This window comes from Anabrus simplex, chromosome 1 (assembly GCF_040414725.1).
Source record: "Anabrus simplex isolate iqAnaSimp1 chromosome 1, ASM4041472v1, whole genome shotgun sequence".
Taxonomy (NCBI): Eukaryota; Metazoa; Arthropoda; class Insecta; order Orthoptera; family Tettigoniidae; genus Anabrus; species Anabrus simplex.
The window spans coordinates 220,254,915-220,277,964 of NC_090265.1; the positions used below are offsets into that span (position 1 = coordinate 220,254,915).

Sequence of the window (23,050 nt, forward strand, 5' to 3'; positions counted from 1 at the left end):
TCCATCTTTTAACACGAGTCGAGAATAAGTACCTTAACAGACACAATCGCATTAACCCAGTAGGCCCCAGAATTATAATTTTTTAATTAATGAGTCACTCTGTCATGAATGGTCTCAGTGGTCCTAAATGGATATGAAAATAACAATAAAATGATTTTCAGATATAAGATATTCTAGCAGGAGGGTGTTGCCATATGGCATCGCTGGGTCATCCTGGGAAATATTGAGTAAAAGTAAGAAAGACAAGAAGAAATGTTTTGTACAATGTTGTGTTTATTTTTGTTGTAACTTGAAGGGTAAATCAATTAATTTAAGGCATTATCAGTTAATTTGTTCAGGCTTTTGGGCCTTCCAATAACGAATGGATCACTGTTTGACTTGTTCTATCGATGTAATGGTAACATGCTATTGAGGTCACAATTCTGTTCTTTTTCTAAAGTGATAGTTTACTATGTCTGCAACCATACTGTAGTTTCTACTACTCCTTTCATTCCTTGATGTGGTAATTCTCGAAGCATTTGATGCAAAGCCCTACATCACACTTCTTGCAAGCAGTGCGACCAATTGTGAAGCAGTTGTCAGCGGCGCATCTCCTCTTCTTGTCCATGGGAATCGGCAAATTGTTTAGTCCATCGTAGCGTAGGTATTCTCGAGGTGTTCCGTCAGATTTCCGCTTGCGAGTAGGTCCTGGGTCTCTAGGGCCTTCACCAAAGTGGTTGCAATAGTAAACTGCAATTTGACGCCTAAATTCTAGTTGTGGCATACTCGGATGAGCTACTCTACGCAACTGCCACGCGTTGTGCACACATACGTCGATCAACCAAGTGAAGATACTACCCCACCACTTCTTGCCTCGGTTTCAAATGCGATACCGAGACACATTCTGGTCCATGCGATCAGCACCACCCATGTGCTTATCATATTTGCCAATTCCATTTGGTCTGTTAACACCTATTTTCTGTCTTTGTTCCTTGGAATAGCGTTGCACTCTAGAAGTGGGATTCATTCCGAATGTGGTAGATGCAGCACTCACAACTGAATTATCGACCCATTTAGTCACACGTATGTCAGTTACTTCCATTTTCAATGAAGTGCAATATCCTCGAGGCTTCGTCTTTAGGGTCTGTTGGTTCTCAAGTGGAAAGTTTTGGGGAATTCTGTGTCGCGAATAGTACCTGTGCCCGAATAACCACGAGATTTCAAATAGGCTAGCAACGGAAGGCCGGTAAATAAATTGTCAAAATAAAATGAGAATGGTAGCTGCTCTACATCAGAGTGAAAATCATCAAGCATACTCAACAGTGGATCTGTAGACTTCCCAAATCTCTCCTCATAAACTTGATTTGCTCTGAGATTTCTACCTTGATAAATTTCAAGATTTATCAGATAACCTGCCGGAGTACGTAACGACCAAACTTTGTACCCGAAGCGTAATGATTTACCTTTTATAAATTCTTTTGCAACCGTGACGACCGAAGTATGCTATCATGCTCTCATCGTAGGAAAGGTGCTGTTCACGGTGAAAATGTTTGAGCATATTGGACTTTAAATGGTCTGTGATGGGTCGAAGTTTACACATTTTGTCATTGTCATTTCCTGATTTATGGCTGTCTTCAAAATGAAGAAACTGCAGTATCTGTTGAAAGCGATTTCTGCACATTGATTTTGAAACCATTTCATTCTTCAAATATTCTTCAGTACTCCAAAGAGTTCTGACACGGGAGTGATAATTGTAACCTATCACAAGTAAAATGCCGATAAACACTTTGAGTTCTTCAGTAGTAATATTTGGATTCGGCTTTCCAAGAAATATGGCGTACTTTCCTGACTCGTGGCAAATGTGTTGCAGGAAAACGTCATCTAAAAATTTCTCAACTTGCTCATGTGGTTTCAAGCCAACACAGTCTTCAAAATTAGAGATGGAAATATTGGTATCATAGCAGAGGAATCATCTTTCAGCCACACAAAACTATTATTCTTATTCGAAGGCGGAAGTGAAACGATAGATATAATAGGCTGGACTTTCTGCAGGCCACTGCTTGTAAATGATGTGGAAGCTTCAGTGCCTGCAACTTGCAAAGAATGTGCTTGTACGTGAAGGTCTGAATTTTCGAATATGTTCATTACAATTTCTTCATCTAGGCCTATACAATTCTCGTTTGTCGGAACTTGCTGTGACTTCCGTTTCGTTCCTTCAAAGGAAATGATTCTACGACCGCTTTTGAGAATTAGTTCACAGTTTGCTTTCAGTTGACCGAGACACACATTATCTGGTAGACTTGCTTCTTCATCCTCAGCATCATCTTCACCACTCAAAGCACCACTTTCAACGTCAGGAGGCTCGATAAACAACGCTTGAGGTTCTTCATCATCGGACAGTATTTCTTCCAAATAGTCAAGAGCTTCTTTTAGAGTTATCGGTCTGAAAATATAGAAAACGGCATTAAAAGTGCTATACTTTACAAGCAGTCAGGCATTGTGCGCAAACAGTAGTATACAGACTGCTATGGCAATGCTAGGAACGGATAAAAAATTGAAACACCCATTGCGGCCCAGCGTTGCCATATGGCAACAGCATCATAAATCCTTATATATCTTCACTTTATAGGAGCCAGCATATTTTTCATTTATACTAACGTAATGCTACAACTTTCTAAAGAAAATATCAATAACCAGAAAGAAGGAATTCCTTGCAGGAATGTAAATATACCTGTTCATGAAATTGTGGTCCTCTTGATTTGACATTTCTTCTTCTCACTCTCACTTTGCGATGTTACCGCACACAAACCACTTGAGTAACTGACAAAATCATTCAGAATTTACAATACAGGTCCCTATAATGTACAATTCTGACAATGGTTTCATGAAAAGTGAATTGTTGAATAGCCAGCAAATAAAACAGGCACATGTAACCCATGTAACATCCACAGATTTGTTATTAACTTCCAACATCAAAGAAGAACATCTTGTCGTCAGAACAATTTACCTAATAAAAACCGTGTGCTCTTATCGGCGGCCATAACTTCTAAGTCCAGCTCCAAAGATACTCGCATATACCATCTTAAACATCACATCCTCCCACCGAAGTTAGCTGAAATATGTGAAGTTAACTTACAAGTACATAATAAAAAATACCTACTGAAAAGAAATACATCATAACGAAGCAAAATAAACTTTAAATCGTTGGGACAAATATATTTTTGGTAAAAATAATTTTCTTCCACTCCGTGTCACTGTTGAGATAAGCTTCCTCTTCTGAAGTAGGGTTGTTTTTACCTCTACTTGTAACAGTTACTCAGGTGAGTGCAGCCTGTAACATTGGGTAAATCTTCTAAATCGGTCAAAGCAGTTCTTCTGAGGATTTTTTTCAATTTGACAAGTTTTCAATTTGACTACTCAATCACAATAGCCATAGACCATTCCAAACTTTTATCACTGTTATTACCAACAATAACCACCTCACCAATCTGGGCACTATGGAATTCATTTCCTTCTCCCAGCAAGCTGGCCGAGGTACTCACTGCGGAAAAGTCTTCTTAAATCTCCCTTAATATTTGCACGATAGTTGATTCGTTGGTTCAGATGACTTTAACTAAATAAATTATCCTCTTCCACCAACCACCTCACCAGGCAGCTACAGGAGGATTCAATTTCCAATCTATTCTTCGCAGTGAGCAATACTCTCCAACACTGTGCCCCCAATTAATTTTAATGAACGTATTGTATGCACCCGAAAAATTAGTCCATTGTCCCTAAAATTCATAGCAGGTCGACCTGTTCTGGCGACAAATCTTCGTAGAGCTTGCAGAAAACTGTCAGTTGGTAAGGATAAAACGAGGTCCAAATGGACTGCTCTCACCACACCACAAGAAAACATACATATCCAAGCTTTACGATTGTTCTTTTGATAAACTGGTCCTGCCAAATCGACACCAGTAATGTCAAATTCTGCTGCTTTTCTCACCCTGTCAATAGGTAAAAGAGGCGCTGGCGCATCCAATCATTTAGCACTTTACCAATGATGCACTTGGACACAACAGAGCGAACGGTCCCCCCGACCACCACCAATTGCCCAATATTTCTGAGGATAGCGAGAACACCTTGAACTCCAATATGATACTCTTTCTCGTGAACGTGTCGAACCAGTCGTTTCACAACAGGATAGTGTTTGGGTAACAATACAGGAAAACAAAAATCTATTGAGTCGGGGCGATATGATGTTTTAGTTTTTAAGCGCAAAATGCCATTAAAATCCTCAAAAGGTTGAAGATACCTCCATACTCTAATTTCAACTTCCCTTATTTCATCCACAAATAGGGGACCACGTTTCCTGACAAAATGTTCTGGCTGAGAAGCTCTGCAGTTTTGAATAATCATTCTGATTAGTTTCTCAAACTGTGAGAAGTATCTATACCAATCTAAACTCTATCACAGTTGTCATTCAACATTGAAACAATGTTTTTTTTCTTTTCCAAAGAAATGATACATTTATTAAAGTTTACATCCAGTGGCAATAGCCACCTACTAGAGGACTCTCGAAGCCATTGTGGCCCCTCCCACCATGAAAACTGTACGAGCTCGCTCCCGAATATCCCCTTGAAGTTAAGTCGGCCAGGTACAAAACACCACTCTTCAACATTTGTCAGTTTCCTAATTTTCTAAATGCTATTCCAAACAAAGGGAGCCCACTGGTCCTCTCCTTGTATCCAGGCGAACGTTGTTAACGAATCGCTCCAAAAAATAGATTGGCATTCCACCGGAAAGTTTCTCCTTACTAAAGTATGAAGTATAACGCCAATAGTAGCCACTAGTAATTCCAATCTTGGTATAGTCAGTCTTTTTGTTGGTGCAAGGTGAGTGTTTGCCTGACCTAACAGAACATTCACATCAGAATCTGCCTGCACTCATTAAAACATGAGAGCAGCATATGCTAATTCACTTGCATCACAGAATGTGTTCAAAGACCATTTCTGAGCGTTACTAGATCCAGACTACCATCTATAAATTCTGATTTGTAAGATACCAGATAATTCCGATAGCCATTACAAGAATTTTATTCTTATCCTGTCGTCCACCTCCTCATCCCAGCCTAACTTCAATTCCCAAACTGTCCTTAGTAACATCTTTGGAATTAATGTTGTTGGACAGGTATATCAAATAGGATCAAAACACTTTGTGGGCATGAGACAGGTTAATTCTTTAGTCACCTTTTCAGTACAATAATTCACACCATCAGAGTTAATGCACTAGGAGACCAAGATTTGTTCCTGGAGCAGAGGAGGAATCAGAAAATTTACAGCTACTTAGATCAAACTTACATTCGCCCATTAGGGATCTAGACTTATTAATAAGTTTATCTCGTTGAATATCGTCATCCACTGAGCAAGCAAGGTTGTCCACAAACTGTCAAGCAAGATCTGAACTGTATTGTGTGAATATTGTGATTTTTCCTTTACATATTTTTCAAGAGCTGTCAACAAATGGTGACGTATTACAGATCCAAGTAAAAACTAGCTTGGCTCAACTCCAAACACAACCTATTTATGCCAAAAAATTACGAGATTACCATTTTTATCTCACAAAAATAACTGTGAAAATCCTGATCGGCATGGTATAGATTTATTTTTAAAATGCCCTTTTAATATCTGCAATCACACCTACTTTTCTCAAGCGGAAAAGTATTAACGGCGAAGGAATTTGCTGAATTAAAATTTCGCCCCTTCTCAAGGCAATCATTACAGTCCTTCCTCGTGTTGCTCTGTTTTCCTTCACAGCATGTCTGTGTGGAAAATAATAACCTCCCTTTTCAAGATTAAAAATAGGAGTACTCTCAATTACTCCCTCGTGTAGCCACTCATCAAAACGCTGCTGATACTCTTCATAACACTGGTCATTTTTCAATGTATTTCAAGTAATATGTCATTACTTGGCAGGAATGGGTGTCCATCAAACCATGGCAACTGTACCTGTATCGTCCGTTACAACAGTTTCTAAAATATCCCTCTCAGCATCTTCCTGCAGCTCTAGATATTTTGGTCCTCTTCTCTACCAAATCTGTAATTCCTATAAGATCTAACCTCCACATGCCTGCAATAGATGCATCGATGACTAGTATAGAAATCACCAAGAGAGCAGAATTCACTCTTACAGGTCTCTCGCGTAACTTACCCATGACTGTCCATCCAAGACGGGTATGTACCGCAATAATTCCAGTGGCAAGCTCTTTGACGTTTACAGTGAAAAGCTTACCTGCCACGTCAGCTCCTATCAATAATTCAATGGGACCTGAATTTTTACAACTGCCTATGTAAGATGATGTGATACCTGTACCTTTCAGTTTTTCTACATTTTCACCATCAAGGCAAGGTAAATCGTCACAGACGACCTAATCCAGTGCCTCAGAATTACATAAGTATTGGCCATCCAGACTACTCAAATAAATCCTATACGATATCTCCTTTGTACACAGTTACCACATTTCTGGCCTCCAAACAAAGAATCTATGACAAGCTCCTATATAGGATTTCTGTGATCCTGTGTCTACAATTGCCCTTACCTCCCTCTGGCACCCTTCCTCTCGCAAATTACTTAAAGTGTAGGTAGAACAACATTGGTGTTACATGACAAGTTGATTAGTGCATTGTCAGTTTGGACAGCTTCTGACATGTTGCATTCCGAGGCAAGTTAGGGCACAATAAAATAACATATTTCTTATCACAAACGGCACATTTGAGTTTGGATTTACAGTTTTTCGAAAATAGTTCGTCCTCAGACACACACAACAGCACTTCTTAACCTTTAGGATGCTCATTTTAACATCTAATGACATAGCTCTATCATTGTAATATTCCACACTATTATGATTATCAGTGTTACAAAAAACACATGTAAAATGTTTACTCTCTCACTTCGTGAGGAGTCCTAAGGCTGTGTATGAAGGTTTTCTTTCTGTAAAATAGCTTGACTCTTCCTTTCCATGCTATCTACTTTACATGACCTGCAGACTTCAAATCCTGACAAAGCGAGAGAAATACGTTCATTACTCTGTACTTAGAATTTCATGAACACCATCATATTAGGATAGTCTATGTTCAGCCTGAATTACCTCATCATATAATTGACTCGTCTGCCATGCTCTTTAAAATACTCAGGCATACAGGATTCTATCAGGGAAATCAAAATTGATGTTTTATTTCCACTAGTCACTCCTAAAGTTTCTAAGGATCGCATATGGCTCTCCAATTTGTCATATAATTTGCTGACAGGTAATATGTTGCACTTATCACCGGTATTTTGTAAACTCAAACCAACTAACTCCCTGATATGAACTTCTATCAGGATGTCATCTCAACCAAACCTCGTCTTAATAGCCTCAATAACATGTCTATAATTTTCAGCAGAAGGTGGATAACTATCTACATCACAAGCTGGAAATATCTGTGACTTGAATGAGGTACATGAAGTTGTCCTCCGGAGCGATATTGTATTGAACCTTCTTGAACTGTCTCCAAAATAAAGGAATCCACTCCCGCATATCTCCACAAAACTTGCGAAATTCTATTACAGGAAGCTTGCATTTTCTAATATGTAGAGGGTTTCTACTTAGCATGCTGCTGAACTGCTGATGATCTAGATCCTGGACTACGATCTTCATAATTTCGAACTTACGTATTGGCCCATTTCAACCAATTCGGCCTCCAATTCATCTTCCATTGCATTTCCATCCAGTAGGTGATTAAGTATTGCTTCAACCTTTTGGGTTAACGTAACCACATTTCCTTCCAATACACTGAATTGACAACGAACTTACAGTCTGCCCACATTATCAGCCTCTAAATGTTTCATTAATACATTGTAGCATGCTGTAAATAAACATCTAAATACTGTTCTTGACTTGTTTAACTTCTCCATAACTTTGGTAAACTGAAGTACCACACACAAGAAAACATAAACAAACCACCCTCACGTTTAGACGCAAATATTCTTGCCGGTCTCCAACTTTACCACATGTTGATAATAAGTACATTAGCAGACACAAGTCACATTAGTATTAAAATACAACCACCTTTATTGTATTAGCCTCCGAAATCAAAGGAGAACATCTTATCGTCAAAATCTTGTACCGGGACCGATGACCTTAGATGATAGGCCCCTTCAAATATTTTACCTAATAAAATAGGTATTCTGTTGTCGGCGGCCATGACTTCTAAGTCCAACTCCAAAGAGACTCGCTTATATCGCCCTAAACATCATAATAGGCCCATTTTGGTCTAAACTTGTTGCTACGCTCCCATCAGAAGCCTCCGATGTGATTCGTTGAAATGGTTTATATACATTGCCTGACAAAAAAAATGAAACACCCAGAAGAAATGCTCGGATGTCAATGTAACTTTGTACACGTATACATCGTCGGCGTGTATGCAAATGATTTAGCGTTGCAATTCTCTCTGATAGGTAGAACAGCCACCAGAGTGCATTAGTGTTGTTCGTGTTAAGTATTGTTACCAAACTTGGTAGGGTATGGAACGGCCGTGGTGGGCATCAGATATTGAGTGATCGCTGTGAAGGACACGGAAATGTCGCGTACTCGTGTGAGGCAGCGTTATCAGCAACTGACGGAGTTTAAAAGGGGCTTCGTTGTGGGTCTCTCTTTGGCTGCCTGCTCCATTAGTACTATATCCAAATTTGTGGGGCAATTGAATGTGACAGTCGCCAGATGTTGGACTGCATGGAAACGTATGGGCAGGTACACTCGTCGTCAAGGTTCCGGTCGACCACGTCTGACCACCACAAGAGAATCATCTCCGTACAGCCCATGAAGGACCTGGAAGGGGTAGAAAATAAAGGCTTCCACTATCCGTAACCTCGGCACTTGGTGTGGTAGAGTGGTTAGCTCTATGCCCAAAAATACTTGCGCAAGATTCGAACCTTCGGGCACCGTCTACTATCACAAATCCCACCACGCCCCTGTCAAGTATGCTACTACGAGGCTTCGCTACAAGAGAGTACCGCCGCATCATGCACCAAGCGCATCGTAACCCCTTCGTATCTGCACCTGCCATCCGAGAACAAGTAATGGAACCCCTGCAATATTCTGTGTCATCTCGCACCGCACCATTGGTCGGAGACTAGCAGCAACAGGGCTAAGGAATTACCATCCCATGCGTATTCTACCGTTAACACCACAGCAAAAACGGCTGCTTTTGGAGTGGTGACGTGGATTGCTGATGAATGGCATCGTACTGCGTTCAGTGATGAATCGCGTTTCTGTACTACCCCGGATAACCATCGTCTGCGAGTATGGCGGCGGCCTGTGGAGAGGTCTTATTTGTCCAATGTTTTGTAAAGGCACAGTCGTGTTACACCTGGCATCATAGTGTGCGGAGCCATCGGTATGACTTCAGGTCGGGGCTGGTAGTGATTGAGGGAACTCTGATGTCACAAGGGTACGTCACGCACATTCTGCGTCCTCATGCGGTTACCTCTCGTAAGACAGTACCGCGCTGCCATTTTTCAACAGGACAATCCTCGTTCACACACGGCACGTGTCTCCGTGAACTGTCCGCGTGATGTTGAGGTACGCCCGGGGCCAACAAGATCCCCAGACATGTCCCAGTTAGAACACGAATGGGGCCGGCTCGAACGGCAACTCCGTCCTACGGCCAGTATCCAGGATATCCAGGACCAGTACAACAGTTGTGGGTCAGCTTGCCTCAGGAGGAGATACAACGCTTTATAACACCCTTTCCAACCGAATCAATGGCATGCATCCAGTCCAGAGGGGTGCAACGTTATATTAATAAGAGAGCTCTTACAGCCAAGTTCTTTTTCAATTTAACTCTATTTTGTAATCACTGAAATAATAGCACTTACCCTCTCAACACGTTAAGTTCCATTTCGTTTCCTCCTCCCAATCTGTGTGCTTCAGTTTTTAGTCAGGCAGTGTATATCGACATATCGACTGTGTGAATCGCTTGAAGGCTATCCATACCATATCCAGTGTGGACAACGACTGCGTGTGACAAATATACGTGCTAGTGTATATAAGTGTAAAGCATGATGTACAAAGATACTGATTTCTTGACAGCATGTACTCAGACGAATGTCACTTTCACCTGGACGGTTGCGTCAGTCATCATGAATATCACTTTGAACGGCCAGACATCATAGTTCAGAAATCACTACATGGAAAGCATGTAACTATTTGGTGTGTAGCGCCTGAGAATGGAATATTGGGTCGTTATTTTATTGAGAAAGATGGGGAATATTCTCTTTTTGTTTACCAAGAGTGTTATACGCACAATGTTCTTGTGCTGTTATTTCGAAATGTAGAACAATTTTATGATGCTCAAAATCTGCATGATCACAGCTAATGGTTTCGACGGAATCGGGTGACTTGTCATTCGGCTCGGAACCCTGTGGTCCTACTTCAACAATTCATTGGTAATTGAATCATTTATCGTGGTATAGACTTCGGGTAATGTTCTCATTCACCTAACCTCACATCTCTGGTGTTTATAAATGTAGCACGCTGAAGGAGTCAATATTTCGACCCAGCCCATCAACATATACTCGTTGACCACAACAGAATGTAATCACAATTTTTCATCAAATCCTGCAATCCATTTTCACGAATATATTTAAGGATTTATGTCCTGTTACGCAGTCTGTTAGCAACGCGACAATGTATATTTTGAAATGTTGAGCTACAGGAAGCGTACATAACTTTACTTTTCTTGATTACGTACATGATCATCAGTCAGGGAACGTGATCAACTCAGTGACTTAGCAGCTGATTTTCCACCCGGATGGCCGAGGCTGGAATTCCGGACTGGAATTTTTAATCTTAAAAATCAAGTGGCGTCTTGAATGTTATTTGACCTTAAAATTTCCGCCAAAGTGCAAAATGAGCTAGGGTGGTTCAAACGACACCAGAAATAACTGCGATGAACTACAGAAAGTTTAAGTATACTCGTTTAGGACTATTTATTTGGCACATACTGTATTATTCCCTACCAGTAGTCCCCACAGAGAGCGGTTGGAAATAAGCACATATTTAAATACTGGAGAATGTACTGATGGTGACAGTCGTGGTGATAGTTATATTATAGGAACTAACGAGGATACCAACCCACATAACGTAAATTTAAGTAGGAATGCCAAGAATTCAAGCCCTCGATGAAGAAGAACTTCTGTTAAAGAAATATAATGTCTAAAACAGGACAGGAAGGTGAAATACTTCCTGGACTTTAAAAACCTGAGAGCGTCGGAATCGGTAAATAAGAGTTGATCGGTTGCTGTCGGTCAGAAAAAATAAGAAGGTAATATCAGCTTCCTCCAGACTTCCACAGTTATCACACACCTATTACAAGGTATGGGTGACTGTGTAGAAGTTACGTATGTATCAAATGACTTTAGATTGTGTTATAAGAAAAATAAAGTAGATAAAAGTTTATGTGCATGTTTGCTGGATTGACAAGTGCGTGAACAGATGAGACGATTAGATAAAATGTAGTATTTGTAGCACCATCAGCAAACAGCTCTACATTGAATTCAATTCAGATTACTTTAGTGTGTCACACTGTACATTAGAAAGAGAAAATTACTACTGAAGAAGACACAGTTTAGAGGGAAAAGTATGTTTTCATGTAAAAGGGATATTTTGAAAAATAATATAGCTCTTCTCCTCATTCATTTAAATGTAAAGTTAACTGTGAATATTTGTTACTTCACCGTTAACTAACCCATGTCGCCTATTAAATTAAAGCTTTCTGTGACTAACGTTTAGATATCATGGCCTACTATGAATTGTAAATGGCACATGGTATGACTAGTCAAAATGTATAAAATATCGTGGCATAATTTATTCATCTTCAGTCCATTACTACTTTAATTTAGTTTCTTGTTTGTACATAGAAAATTAACTGCAACTGCATGGAAAGTGTTTGCATGCTGCTGTGGTGAACTGTTGTGTTTGATATGCACTGATATTGCATCTTATCGAACGTTCTATTAACCGAATGGACTTCTTAAGCATCATACAGGAAATATATATATTAACTTTCAGAAGAATTGGAAATAAACGTGTGGTTCCCCACTAAATGCTGGAAAATCTGTATGACTATGCATCAAATCTGAAGTCAAGAGATAATAGTGAAAATCTCGTTTAGGCAAACAGATACCTGTAAAAGAATATCCTGACCCACGAGAAGCTTACAGTACATTTAATTTTGGCCATAATATATTCAAAGTGAAGAAGTTATTTTCCTCCCGAATGGTATCTCACTTTTCAATATATAATTAATTACTAAGAATACTTCTGTGGCTTGGTTCTAAAAGGGCCAATGTCAAAAAACCTGTTTTTGAGCTATGAGCATTTGAAGTTTTGCTTATAGTTTTCCAATTATTTTTTCAACAACTAACTTTAAATAACTTTATACTTGCTTTATGGAAGTCACCTTATTAAACGCTATTTTTTTTCTATCGTATTCTTTAAAAATTGCCAAGTCTCTGATCTTTATTGGTAATCTAACATTATTGGCAAGGGCTTATTTAATTAAACGTTAACTGTTCGTTTAGTACTTAACAGAGACATTGGCCCTTTTAACATGTTGCAAGCCAGAATAAAACGCGTTTGTATCAGTTAATATCTCAATTTTGATCAAAAACAACATTGGCCCTTTTAGAACCAAGCCACAGATTTATGCTTCACTCAGAGCTAGCATATCCAAAGTGAAGCTTAATTATGTAGGTAAAAGGATATGGAAGAAAATCACTGTTTTATCCTCATAATGAAAAAGGAGCAATAATTTTAAAAAAGATAGGTCTTAAATAAAATAGTGAATGTTTCACTTACATATTTTCTTTCTGAGAGGTGTGATTCTACATATTCATTGGCAATGTCTATACGGTATATAAAACTTACGGCATGATGACTTCATAAAAGCATGCAGTTTAATTTTTAAAAAACACCATTATAAAGAGAGAAAAAGTGAAATTTATGTTCTTCAAAATGACGTAGTCTGAAGAGAATGCATTCAAGGACGGCATCCTCGAATCATGGTTTTTGGGAATATCTAAGAGGATTTCACCGGTTTGTTTTCGTTTTGGTCCATATCCTACATCCGATTGTCATTCAGGAAGAACTGTTGACGTATGCTTTTTTAAACGAATAGAGAGCATGCTAGCATAAGGAAAATATTTCTTGTAGTTTGAACATGTATGTTACTACCCTCTGCATGCAGCAGCAGATGAGTTGTGCGGTGGAATGGTGGAATGGTACTTGATAATAAACTCATTACAAGGAAAATTAAATGCACTGATTCATTATAGATAGTGTCGTTTGTTAACAAAACCTGAAAATATATATGTATGCATTTATCATCAATATTAAAATTGAGCAAACTAGTCTTTTTTAAATGTAAATTAAATTACTAATATTATAACGTAAAATATAAATGCATGCCGTTCCAAGTTTTGCGCATGATGAGATTAGTAAAACATATTTTGGCTGATGATGATTAGTTTCAGTATTTTACACAGTTCGTAAGAAGTTGTTAACGTCGCTAGAAACTAGTCGCATAAATGGCTCACTAACTAAGAAATAGCTTACAATTTTTAACACCTGTTTTATCGCATTTGCTTTTATAATTTGTTGCACTTGGTTTCAGTTTTTCGCTCTCCAGTACTCCACATCACCCATCCCCCCATATCGTTATGTTTGTTGTTACGTTTTATAGGCTATACAGTAGCTATATAAGATTCACTCGGCCAATGCCCTACTCCACTTAGCATGAGAACCCACTATCGACCCTCATTCAAGAAACCGGACATTATATGTAAATTATTTGTTTGCATAATATAGAGCAACCCACGTGCCTTACTGTCTTGATTAGCTCTCGGTCTGTATATGGATTTCAAGTACGCATGGTTAGAACTGAACGAACAATATGAAGGTTTCGTAAATTGGTGCAACAGAAAAAATTATAACCGAGTATTAATCAAATCGTAACAACGTCCGCATGTTGTTTAGTAGCAAATTTTTTAGGAAAAGTATTTTATACCTCGCGGAAAAATGTATCATTATTATTATTATTATTATTATTATTATTATTATTATTATTATTATTATTATTATTATTATTATTATTATTATTATTATTATTAGATACTAATGTTAACGCTACTATGGCACCAATAAAGGGTTGCTGTATCTGTATTGATACCTAAGATCATAATTATTCTTGAGGAAGTGAGATAAATCGTGAAGCTGAATATAATAGTATAGTACTCAACAAAATAGGATGGTAATTGAAAGTTAAGAGTATGAAGTATATGCGTGACTTCCATTATAAGAAATATGTTTCTTTCTCTTATTTATTTAACAATTGAATTTTTGTTCTTAAAGAAATAATTTGCACGACTGTTTAATCAAGAAAATGACTTGTTTAATATATCGTTATGAAATTTCTATGAAACACTAATATAAATAATTATATTCGTAGTAAGAATACACATAGTACGAACATATTTCGGAATTTATTTATTTATTTATTTATTTATTTATTTATTTATTTATTTATTTATTTATTTATTTATTTATTTATTTATTTATTTATTTATTTATTTATTTATTTATTTATTTATTTATTTATTTATTTAACTTGTCCTTAGTCGTAGTAAAGTTATGACTCATGGCCCTCTCCTAGAAAAACAATACTGCACTAATAAATATAAGAATTTGAAAAAGACATATAATCGAATAATATTACATTAATAATGGCATAACTCTCTATCATACTGTAAGAATCATTTTATACTGATATATCCACATCATTAATTAGGTACCGTAACTAATTTACAAACAATCATTCATTCTTCACGATTCATACACATTGATTTAATGCGTGTACCCATATGGTTCTCTATAGTATGGTTACCTGCATAAGTCACGGTATAAAATACGAAGCCTTTTAGATGAGAATGATAATCTATGTTTTATTTACATTTCTGCAGTGTTTTACTTAGGCTGGATGGAAATACTCTATTTCTGAATATAAGGGAAGAGACAATTCTCAACGATTGCATGAATATCATCAACTAATTAAATTCCTGCACCAATAAAAACCAATAACATACAGTTTTGAAGTATTCGTATCCGTTATCTGACAAAGACATCAACAAATATTCACAGAACTGAACACAGAAAATGATATTGCAGAAGTAGCTCTTCCGGCTGGTGAGGACACACGTCTCCTTCAATGAATGACTGCTCAGAATCAAAATTCATCTAGAGTCTCCAATTGCAATTCACTACATTGAAAAGTTAATAATAATAATAATAATAATAATAATAATAATAATAATAATAATAATAATAATAATAATAACAATGAAATTAGATTTTGATCCAGCACATATTGTAGAAATGTAAAATACTCGTGATTATTTTCTCACAAACACAAAATATAACAAAATATATTGAAATGTATTATATTCTTAAGCCTCTTACTAAACACCATAAGTTTAGATGCCAAAATATATTGAAATGTATTATATTCTTAAGCCTCTTACTAAACACCATAAGTTTAGATGCCAGTTACAGATGAAATGTATCAGTGATTGCATTGTAATGAATCTGTGTGGGACGCGAAAGCACAAAATATATGTATAGATCTGAACGGCAAAATGCAATTTAAAAAGTAAAACAGGTGTACCGATAGTTTAAGTAATCAAGAAAGTGAACAAAGATACATTAATAGATACTTGTTTGTATTCCTTATAAGATGACCACTATATATTACTATTCGTTATAAAGGAAATGACTTACGATTAACCCCCTCAAGCACAAAATATCAAAAACGATGTGGTTACGGTTATGATGATGATGATGATGATGATGATGATGACCACTGTGAGTTATGTTAAAAGGCTAAGTAAGGTACGTGGGAATTTTGTTCAAGGAAAGTTTATGATAAGCAGTGGGATATTTCCTTTCTACTGGAAACGTTAATCGCCGTAATGAGGTACACTTTGTCGGTTCACCCCCCTTTTGAGATCCTTGTTGTAGAATGAGAAGTAGAGTGGAGTTCGGCTGGCCGAGGGACTTCAAAGCTTCATCACGTGACGTGAAGTGACGTGACGTGATGTTGCGGCCACAGGATCGCGGCGCCCCAGTCTGGCGTCCATCCACAGCAGCGCGTCGTCTTCGCGCAGCCTCAGCTTCAGCATGCGACGCTACGAACGCGAGAACCAGCAGCGCGAGGCACGTGCGCAGCAGCTAGCTCAGCAGTTGGCGCAGCAGCAGGCGCAACAGGACAGTCTGCGCGCTTCACAAGGTTCCGACGTGCAAGCACCTTCGCCCAGCCCAAGGACTCCTATGTCCACAGACGAGCTTCTGCCCTCCGTCAGCGAATCCAAAGAGGTAGGCCTAACTGTTACTCCCTGAACACCTGTTCACCGTATGTAATTAATTTTAACTTTTTTCATTGTTACTTGTATTACATGCTTGTGTTTATTATTAAAAGGGGCCTAACATTTAGGTCATCGGCCCATCTTTATTGCAGTAGGTAACTCTATATATATTGAACTGAGTATAATAATATAATTTATAAACGTAATATTAATAAAATGAATATAGCATTAGTGTTCTTCCAAATATAAATATTTCTATAATCTATCTATTACTAAATTATATTAAATTAACCGCATTTTCTGTCAATCTCAGGAGTTCAAAGCGATCGGCAGGAGATGGCACACAAGACTTCCAATTTAAATAGTATATTATAGTTAGAAAGAAGATCAACTACATCATCTCAGATTATAGCACTACTATCGACTGGCAGGAAAATGGAGTGATTCGTAGGGAATGTATGGTTTGCACACGTTTATGTTCGAATTGTGTATAAAGGGTAATTAATATTACTTCGACCGGGGTACTGAAGTAGAAACTTGGTAAATTCCCACTCTTTAACGGGTTATTAGCATGGTGTAGTGTAATAAGTGCATATATTAAAACATGTACTGTATATAGTATTCTGAAAAATAATGTATATTGTTGTGCTGAAATGGCTGTAACATTTCGTAAAGTGCGTCGTTCTTGTTACCTATTGTTGCAGATGCTTTAACTGTTAAATTCCCTGAATTCAAGGGAGAAATATATAGAAATGTACACCAGAAAAATTTCGACGTCAAAGACCAGCTTGTTAAATATTTCGAACTAAAATTTGTGATTAGGGAATATCTCCTTCCAACTGAAAGTGATGAGTATTCCAGGTAGACAAGTTAAAATTCGCGAAGAGCTGGAAAGGTCAAACTTAACAACGTTTCTCTGAACAGGTTTTGTATCAACTTTTGATGACCTCAAAATAAACAGCTGGTTCCATTTACTACAAACTAAGGATGATAGTGTTCTTTATATTAATATATATATGCTGGTGGTATATTTTGTTGATACCCATCAATGAATGAGTGTTTTGGGTATGAAGAAGTTTTATTAAAAAGGATACATACATACCCGCCGAAACGTTGCGGTCGTGAAAATTCAATTCAATATTCAATATTCAATATTCATTGGCATGCCCCACAACGGGCGACTTAAACGCACTTTACAGTGTGCTAGCAGAAGTGCCAGACCTGTAGCTCAGATCCTTTCAAACAGAACAAAGATGGCCTAGGCCACCATAGCTCAATTGGTAGAGCAACCGACGCGAAATCGGGAGGTTGTGGGTTCGGATCCCACTGGTGTCCGGCTGGCCATTTTTGTTCTGTACTTAACATCTCTTCAACACGTACTACATGTACGTAACACGACCTAATACGTTGAAAGTCTGTTTCGAACACAGTCGTTACGATTTTATTTATATAGATAGATAAGGAATCTGCTCAACGTACAACACTTTTTGGGCTATGTCCGCTGGACTTAACCTGCAAAACTGCCTATTCATGATATCTCCCTTATTAATCCTCCTGACGAAAAATGCACATGAAAAAGTTTTAGAGATGGAATTCCATCATGTTTGGTCGATTTCCAGTTAGGTTGGTCTTGTACTGTATATATTGTGGAAGAGTAAAATCACCATTTCGGTTCCCTCTAAACCACCAATCCATTCCGGCAACATGAAATGTTATTGACCTTTAAAACCTACCTTTGGACAGGTGGATGCTAGTTTTCAAGTTGTAAGAAATACGCTTTACACGCACCCGCTCTTGAGTTAAGTCCGACCGGACTTGTACCGAAAAACGGTCCCTTGATGATATCTCCCTTATTAATCCTCGTATAGAAATGATGCACATGAGAAAAAAGGTTTAGAAATTAATTTCCATTAAGGCAGGTATATTTCCATTAAGTTTGGTTGTGTATATTTTGTGGGAGTGCAAAATCACGGTTTCGTTTTCATATAAATCCCCAGTCAATTCAGGGATTTAGAAACAATATTTGCCCTAAAACCTACCCAAGGACAGGTGGATTCTAAATGTGAAGTTTGGTGGAAATATATCCAGTAGATTCTAGCACTCGCGTACATACGGAGTAATTAAGGAAGAAAATAATACAGTTAAGAAAGTTGAAATTAATAGAAAATGGATTATAACTGAGGACAGCCGGATAACGACAAATATGTAAATGCCAAGTGAATGTATTGGAAAATCAAATGCCCCTTAATAAATTATGCTGGTGTGAGTCATGGATATAAGAAAGCGGTAACAGAGGAGAAATTTAGGCGCAGTGATTCTTAGGTAAACAGATAAGAAGATGATTAATGGTGTTATTACTTAATCTATTCGAGGGCGGTTATAACCTCCAACGATATTCCGCCAATATCCCGCAGATAGGCCGATTGGCGCCTCTCTTGCCTTCTACCCAAGGAACAACCACGAATTTAAAAGCATGATGAGGAAAATGGCAATACGTTACTTCCCTGCTGGCAAGCAGTCAGAGACGTTGCCATGGTAACCTGTAGGTTCGTTGTCGGTCTGTCGGTCACTCAATGCAGAGCATGATACCCGCAGAAAATAGTAAATTACTCCGTCATTTGAAGAGTAAGGTAAATTATGAATATAACGAAAGTTGTTTATAATGAAGAGACGTTTCACGTACAGTCCACGGAGTTTACATAAGATCAATAGTATAAGAGAAAATGGAGGAAAACCGTTCTGGTTTTCCCATAAACCCCCGACTATTCAAAGATTTTAAAATGATATGCATATCGAAACCTTCCCCGGGACGAGTATACTCTAAATATGAAGTTCGGTTGAGATATATCCAGCCGTTTCGACGTGATGATGGAGCAGATAAACAGACAAACAAACAGACAAACAGACACGAAAAGTAAAAACCACTGATTCGGTCTTCAGTTTAGAAAATGGATTATAACTGAGGACAGCCAGATATGGACAAATATGTAAATGACAAGTGACTGTATTGGAAAATCAAATGCCCCTCATAAATTATGCTGGTGTGAGTCAGGGATATAAGAAAGCGATAACAGAGGCGAAATTTAGGCGCAGTGATTCTAAAACGGATAAATATCTGAAAAATTGGCAAAACAAAAGAAATTACAGACAGCGGACCCCCTACAACTTTATTAATATACGTAGAGTTGAATGTACAAATCCAATAGAAATACATTAGAATTCAGAACAGTTCCGCACCCGGTCCCTACAGTGTACCGGGCTACGGAGCTGTCTGTGTACATAGTCAGAGAGTTACATGACACCCAAGCCATATCATGGAGAAAATGATGGGCAGCGAGAACTGCAGCGGCCGTCTCTGCGACGTTGAGACGGTGCGGTACCTGGGTCTGGGCTCAGGCTTGATGAAACGGCGCAGACCGCGGCGATGGACCTTGTTGGGCATCGGCGTAAAGGCGAACTTCCAGACGACCGGTGAACATGGGACGAGGCGTGGCGACAAAGTCGGGGTTGAGGAGACGTCGTACCCAGAAGAATTCGCCTGCTAACACATGTTTTGGCAGGAAGGCTTGCCACCCCATGACCCAGCCGAGCCATGTGAGATAACCAGCCGCCTGTTGGAGCCGATACGGGGTCAGAGTCAGCAGCGCGTGCACAAGGGAAAGGACACGCTGCTGGGTAGCATGCTGCATGGGGATTTCTTGGCATGGGATGTCGATAGTGACGCCAAGGTACGTAAGAATGGGAGTCGGGTGCAGGACCGATTTGCAGTAATTAATAGTGATGCCAAGAATGTCAGTTAGAAAGGTGTCGACCTATGTCATGAGAGACGAGGTCAGATTGGGAGAATGAATAAGCCACTCATCCAGATAGGGAATCATCTGGACGTTGAACTCCTGAGACAGACGTTCCTGGACGGCAATAACCCAGCGTTGCATCGGGCCAGCCTATGCCCCATCGGCTGGTGGGTCCAACGGTATCGGCGCCCGCGGTATAAGATACTGTAGGGGTGCCGAGTTCGTTGGGCGATAGGGATCTGAAAGAAGCCTGACCGCAAGTCGAGCTTGCAAGCCAGGTGAGTGGTCGGAATAGAAGTTAATGCCTGCGCTGGGCCCTGGAGAGATAATGAAGGGTGAAAGATGTATGGTGTCCAGGCGCTAAGGTCATATATGACCCGCGCGGGCCCTGATTCCTTGGAAACGAGGAACAGGAGAAAGTCCGACATACACTCACCCCGCTCGATGATGCCATGATTGTGGAGATCGTCGATGGCCTGGTCCATGAGTCCATGATAAGGTCATTTTCACGCCCTTCATGGCCCTTCCCTTCCTATTGATACCTTCATTAAATGTCAGACCTTTTCCCTCTTCCCTCTGATTAGTGTTAAGGGAGGATGGTTGGCCAGCAGCACTTCCTCTTTAAAACATAATCACCACATCAACCACCATCATCACAGTATCGAACGAGAAGACATGCATCTTGTGCATATGACTAAAAACATTCCATAGCAACCATACTCGCACACATCGTTCCATTGAGGCATTTAACTTTGTTTCTACACCACCGGAGTCTGCCCCTGCAGTGATTCCTTGTCTGAAACGCATAGAAATATCAATGGAACGATAACTGTTTTCGACGAATCCTACTTCTTTTTACAGTACCTTCATGGAAGCATTTGCGTCTATTGGTACTGTGGTGACTCATGCTTGACCCGCTCTCAACTGGACTTACTGAAGGCTCAAGCCATGGGCGATCAGGAACAGCAGCAGCAAGTACCACAGCCTCCGGCTAACGTGGATTAGAAGGCACTCCTCCGCGGCGGCCAACGCATTGAGCAGCATCTATTTCGGCAATCTGAAGACCCGTCCGAGTACGGGAAAGACGACGAAGATGACCACCAGAGCGAACACTCTAGCGTAGAAGTTCAGGATGCTCGGACTCCACTCAACTGGCGTGCCTTGACACCGGCAATTTACCCCAAGGCTCTTCCTGTTCCAGACAACGCCCGCTTGTATCACCTCTCCGAGGTGTTACGCCAGCTCGTACCAGTGAATCCCCAGGGCCGAGACCAGCATGAAGCTCAGGGCCTTCTTTGGGCTCTCACTATGTGGCCCTCGATGGATCAAAGACGAAGACAATTCTTCTACTAGTTGCTTTACGTCGCGCCGACACAGATAGGTCTTATGGCGACGATGGGACAGGGAAGGGCTGGGAGTGGGAAGGAAGCGGCCGTGGCCTTAATTAAGGTACAGCCCCAGCATTTACCTGGTGTGAAAATGGGAAACCACGGAAAATCATTTTCAGGGCTGCCGACAGTGGGGTTCGAACCTACTATCTCCCGAATACTGGATACTGCCCGCACTTAAGCGACTGCAGCTATCGAGCTCGGTGACAATTCTTCTACACAAGGACATCCTTACTCTACGTCGCACTAACACGAGGCTGGAATTACGCGGTTCAGTTAGATTCCGCCACGAGTGTTGTGATCCTTTCACTCCCGGCGGGATTCCAATTTCAACTGCCCACCAGAGCGCCCGCGGTCAGCCGCGGCACAACACGTCGTGGTAGGGGCTGTGGCACTCGCGGAGCTCGAGGGGCAGCGTCGGGAGATGCAACATAAGATGGCTGTGATGGCGCCCCCTGCCCGTCCATCCCGAAGCCAACGTCAGTGTTCCTACGGATATTTCATATGGACTATTATTTTCCTCATTGGACTTTCTGGTCTTCTTTGGTCCTTTGGAGTGAATTCCTCTGATATTGCTTGATACAGCCGGGTAACGCACGGCCTATCAACTTCAATGACTGGTTTTTACTGGCACTCCATCGCTTTGTTTTGTCAACCGGTTCTATTCCAACGAATGTTTAAGCCATATCGACAACTCCACTATCAACCCACGGAACCACAGAAACGTTTTCAGCTGAAGTGGTAATTGCTGAAGAACCACGCTCTTTCTTCCTCAGTTCGTTCGGAGGAGCCATACATGACTTGGCTGCTGCCAATCTGTGGACACATGTTACTGCTGCATAAATCCGATCTTTCTGTAGTGCGAGTAGCAAGGGTATACTCGTGAAAAACACCGTATGACTTATACCCTTAATATCACTACACAAGCGTACAATGACACCATCTGCAGTACCAAGTTTAGAACGTGGATTTTCTGTTGTACCTTGATAAACCACAAAATTGTTCAGGTAGCCTGTTACACCGCCATAACGGGCCCAAATTTGTATACCCCATGGACAGGATTTGGCTTTTATGTACTGTTTATCTCTGCACCTACCTCTGAATGGTATCGTCATTTCGTCAATTGTCTCGTTTTCTTCTGGTGACAAAGCTTCCAAAAATTTGTCTGATAAGCAGTCCAAGGCCGGTCGTATTTTCCAAAGCTTTTCGGCATAATGTTCATTGTCATTGTGAATAAAGTGCAAATACCTTATTATCTGTTCGAAACGTTTTAGCGACATATTTTCAGCGACAATGTCACAACGAAGGCCTCTCTCGGTTGACCATTACTGACGAATTCCGACATATTTTATGTTTGTCATCACAATATTTATTCCTAAAAATACGCTCATTTATCCATCTGTTATGTTGAAATTCTCTTTTCCTTGTTTTTGGCGTAGTAGTTCGATTCAATGA

General features: G+C 39.7%; 1 protein-coding gene across 1 annotated transcript in view; it reads left to right on the forward strand.

The window, feature by feature from the left end:
* LOC136861518 (uncharacterized) overlaps positions 1-23,050 on the forward strand; it is a 246,897-nt gene that overhangs the window by 214,814 nt on the left and 9,033 nt on the right. The window contains exon 6 of the mRNA XM_068225737.1: positions 16,161-16,423. Coding sequence (XP_068081838.1) covers positions 16,161-16,423 — 263 coding nt within the window. The remainder of the gene's footprint in view (positions 1-16,160; positions 16,424-23,050) is intronic.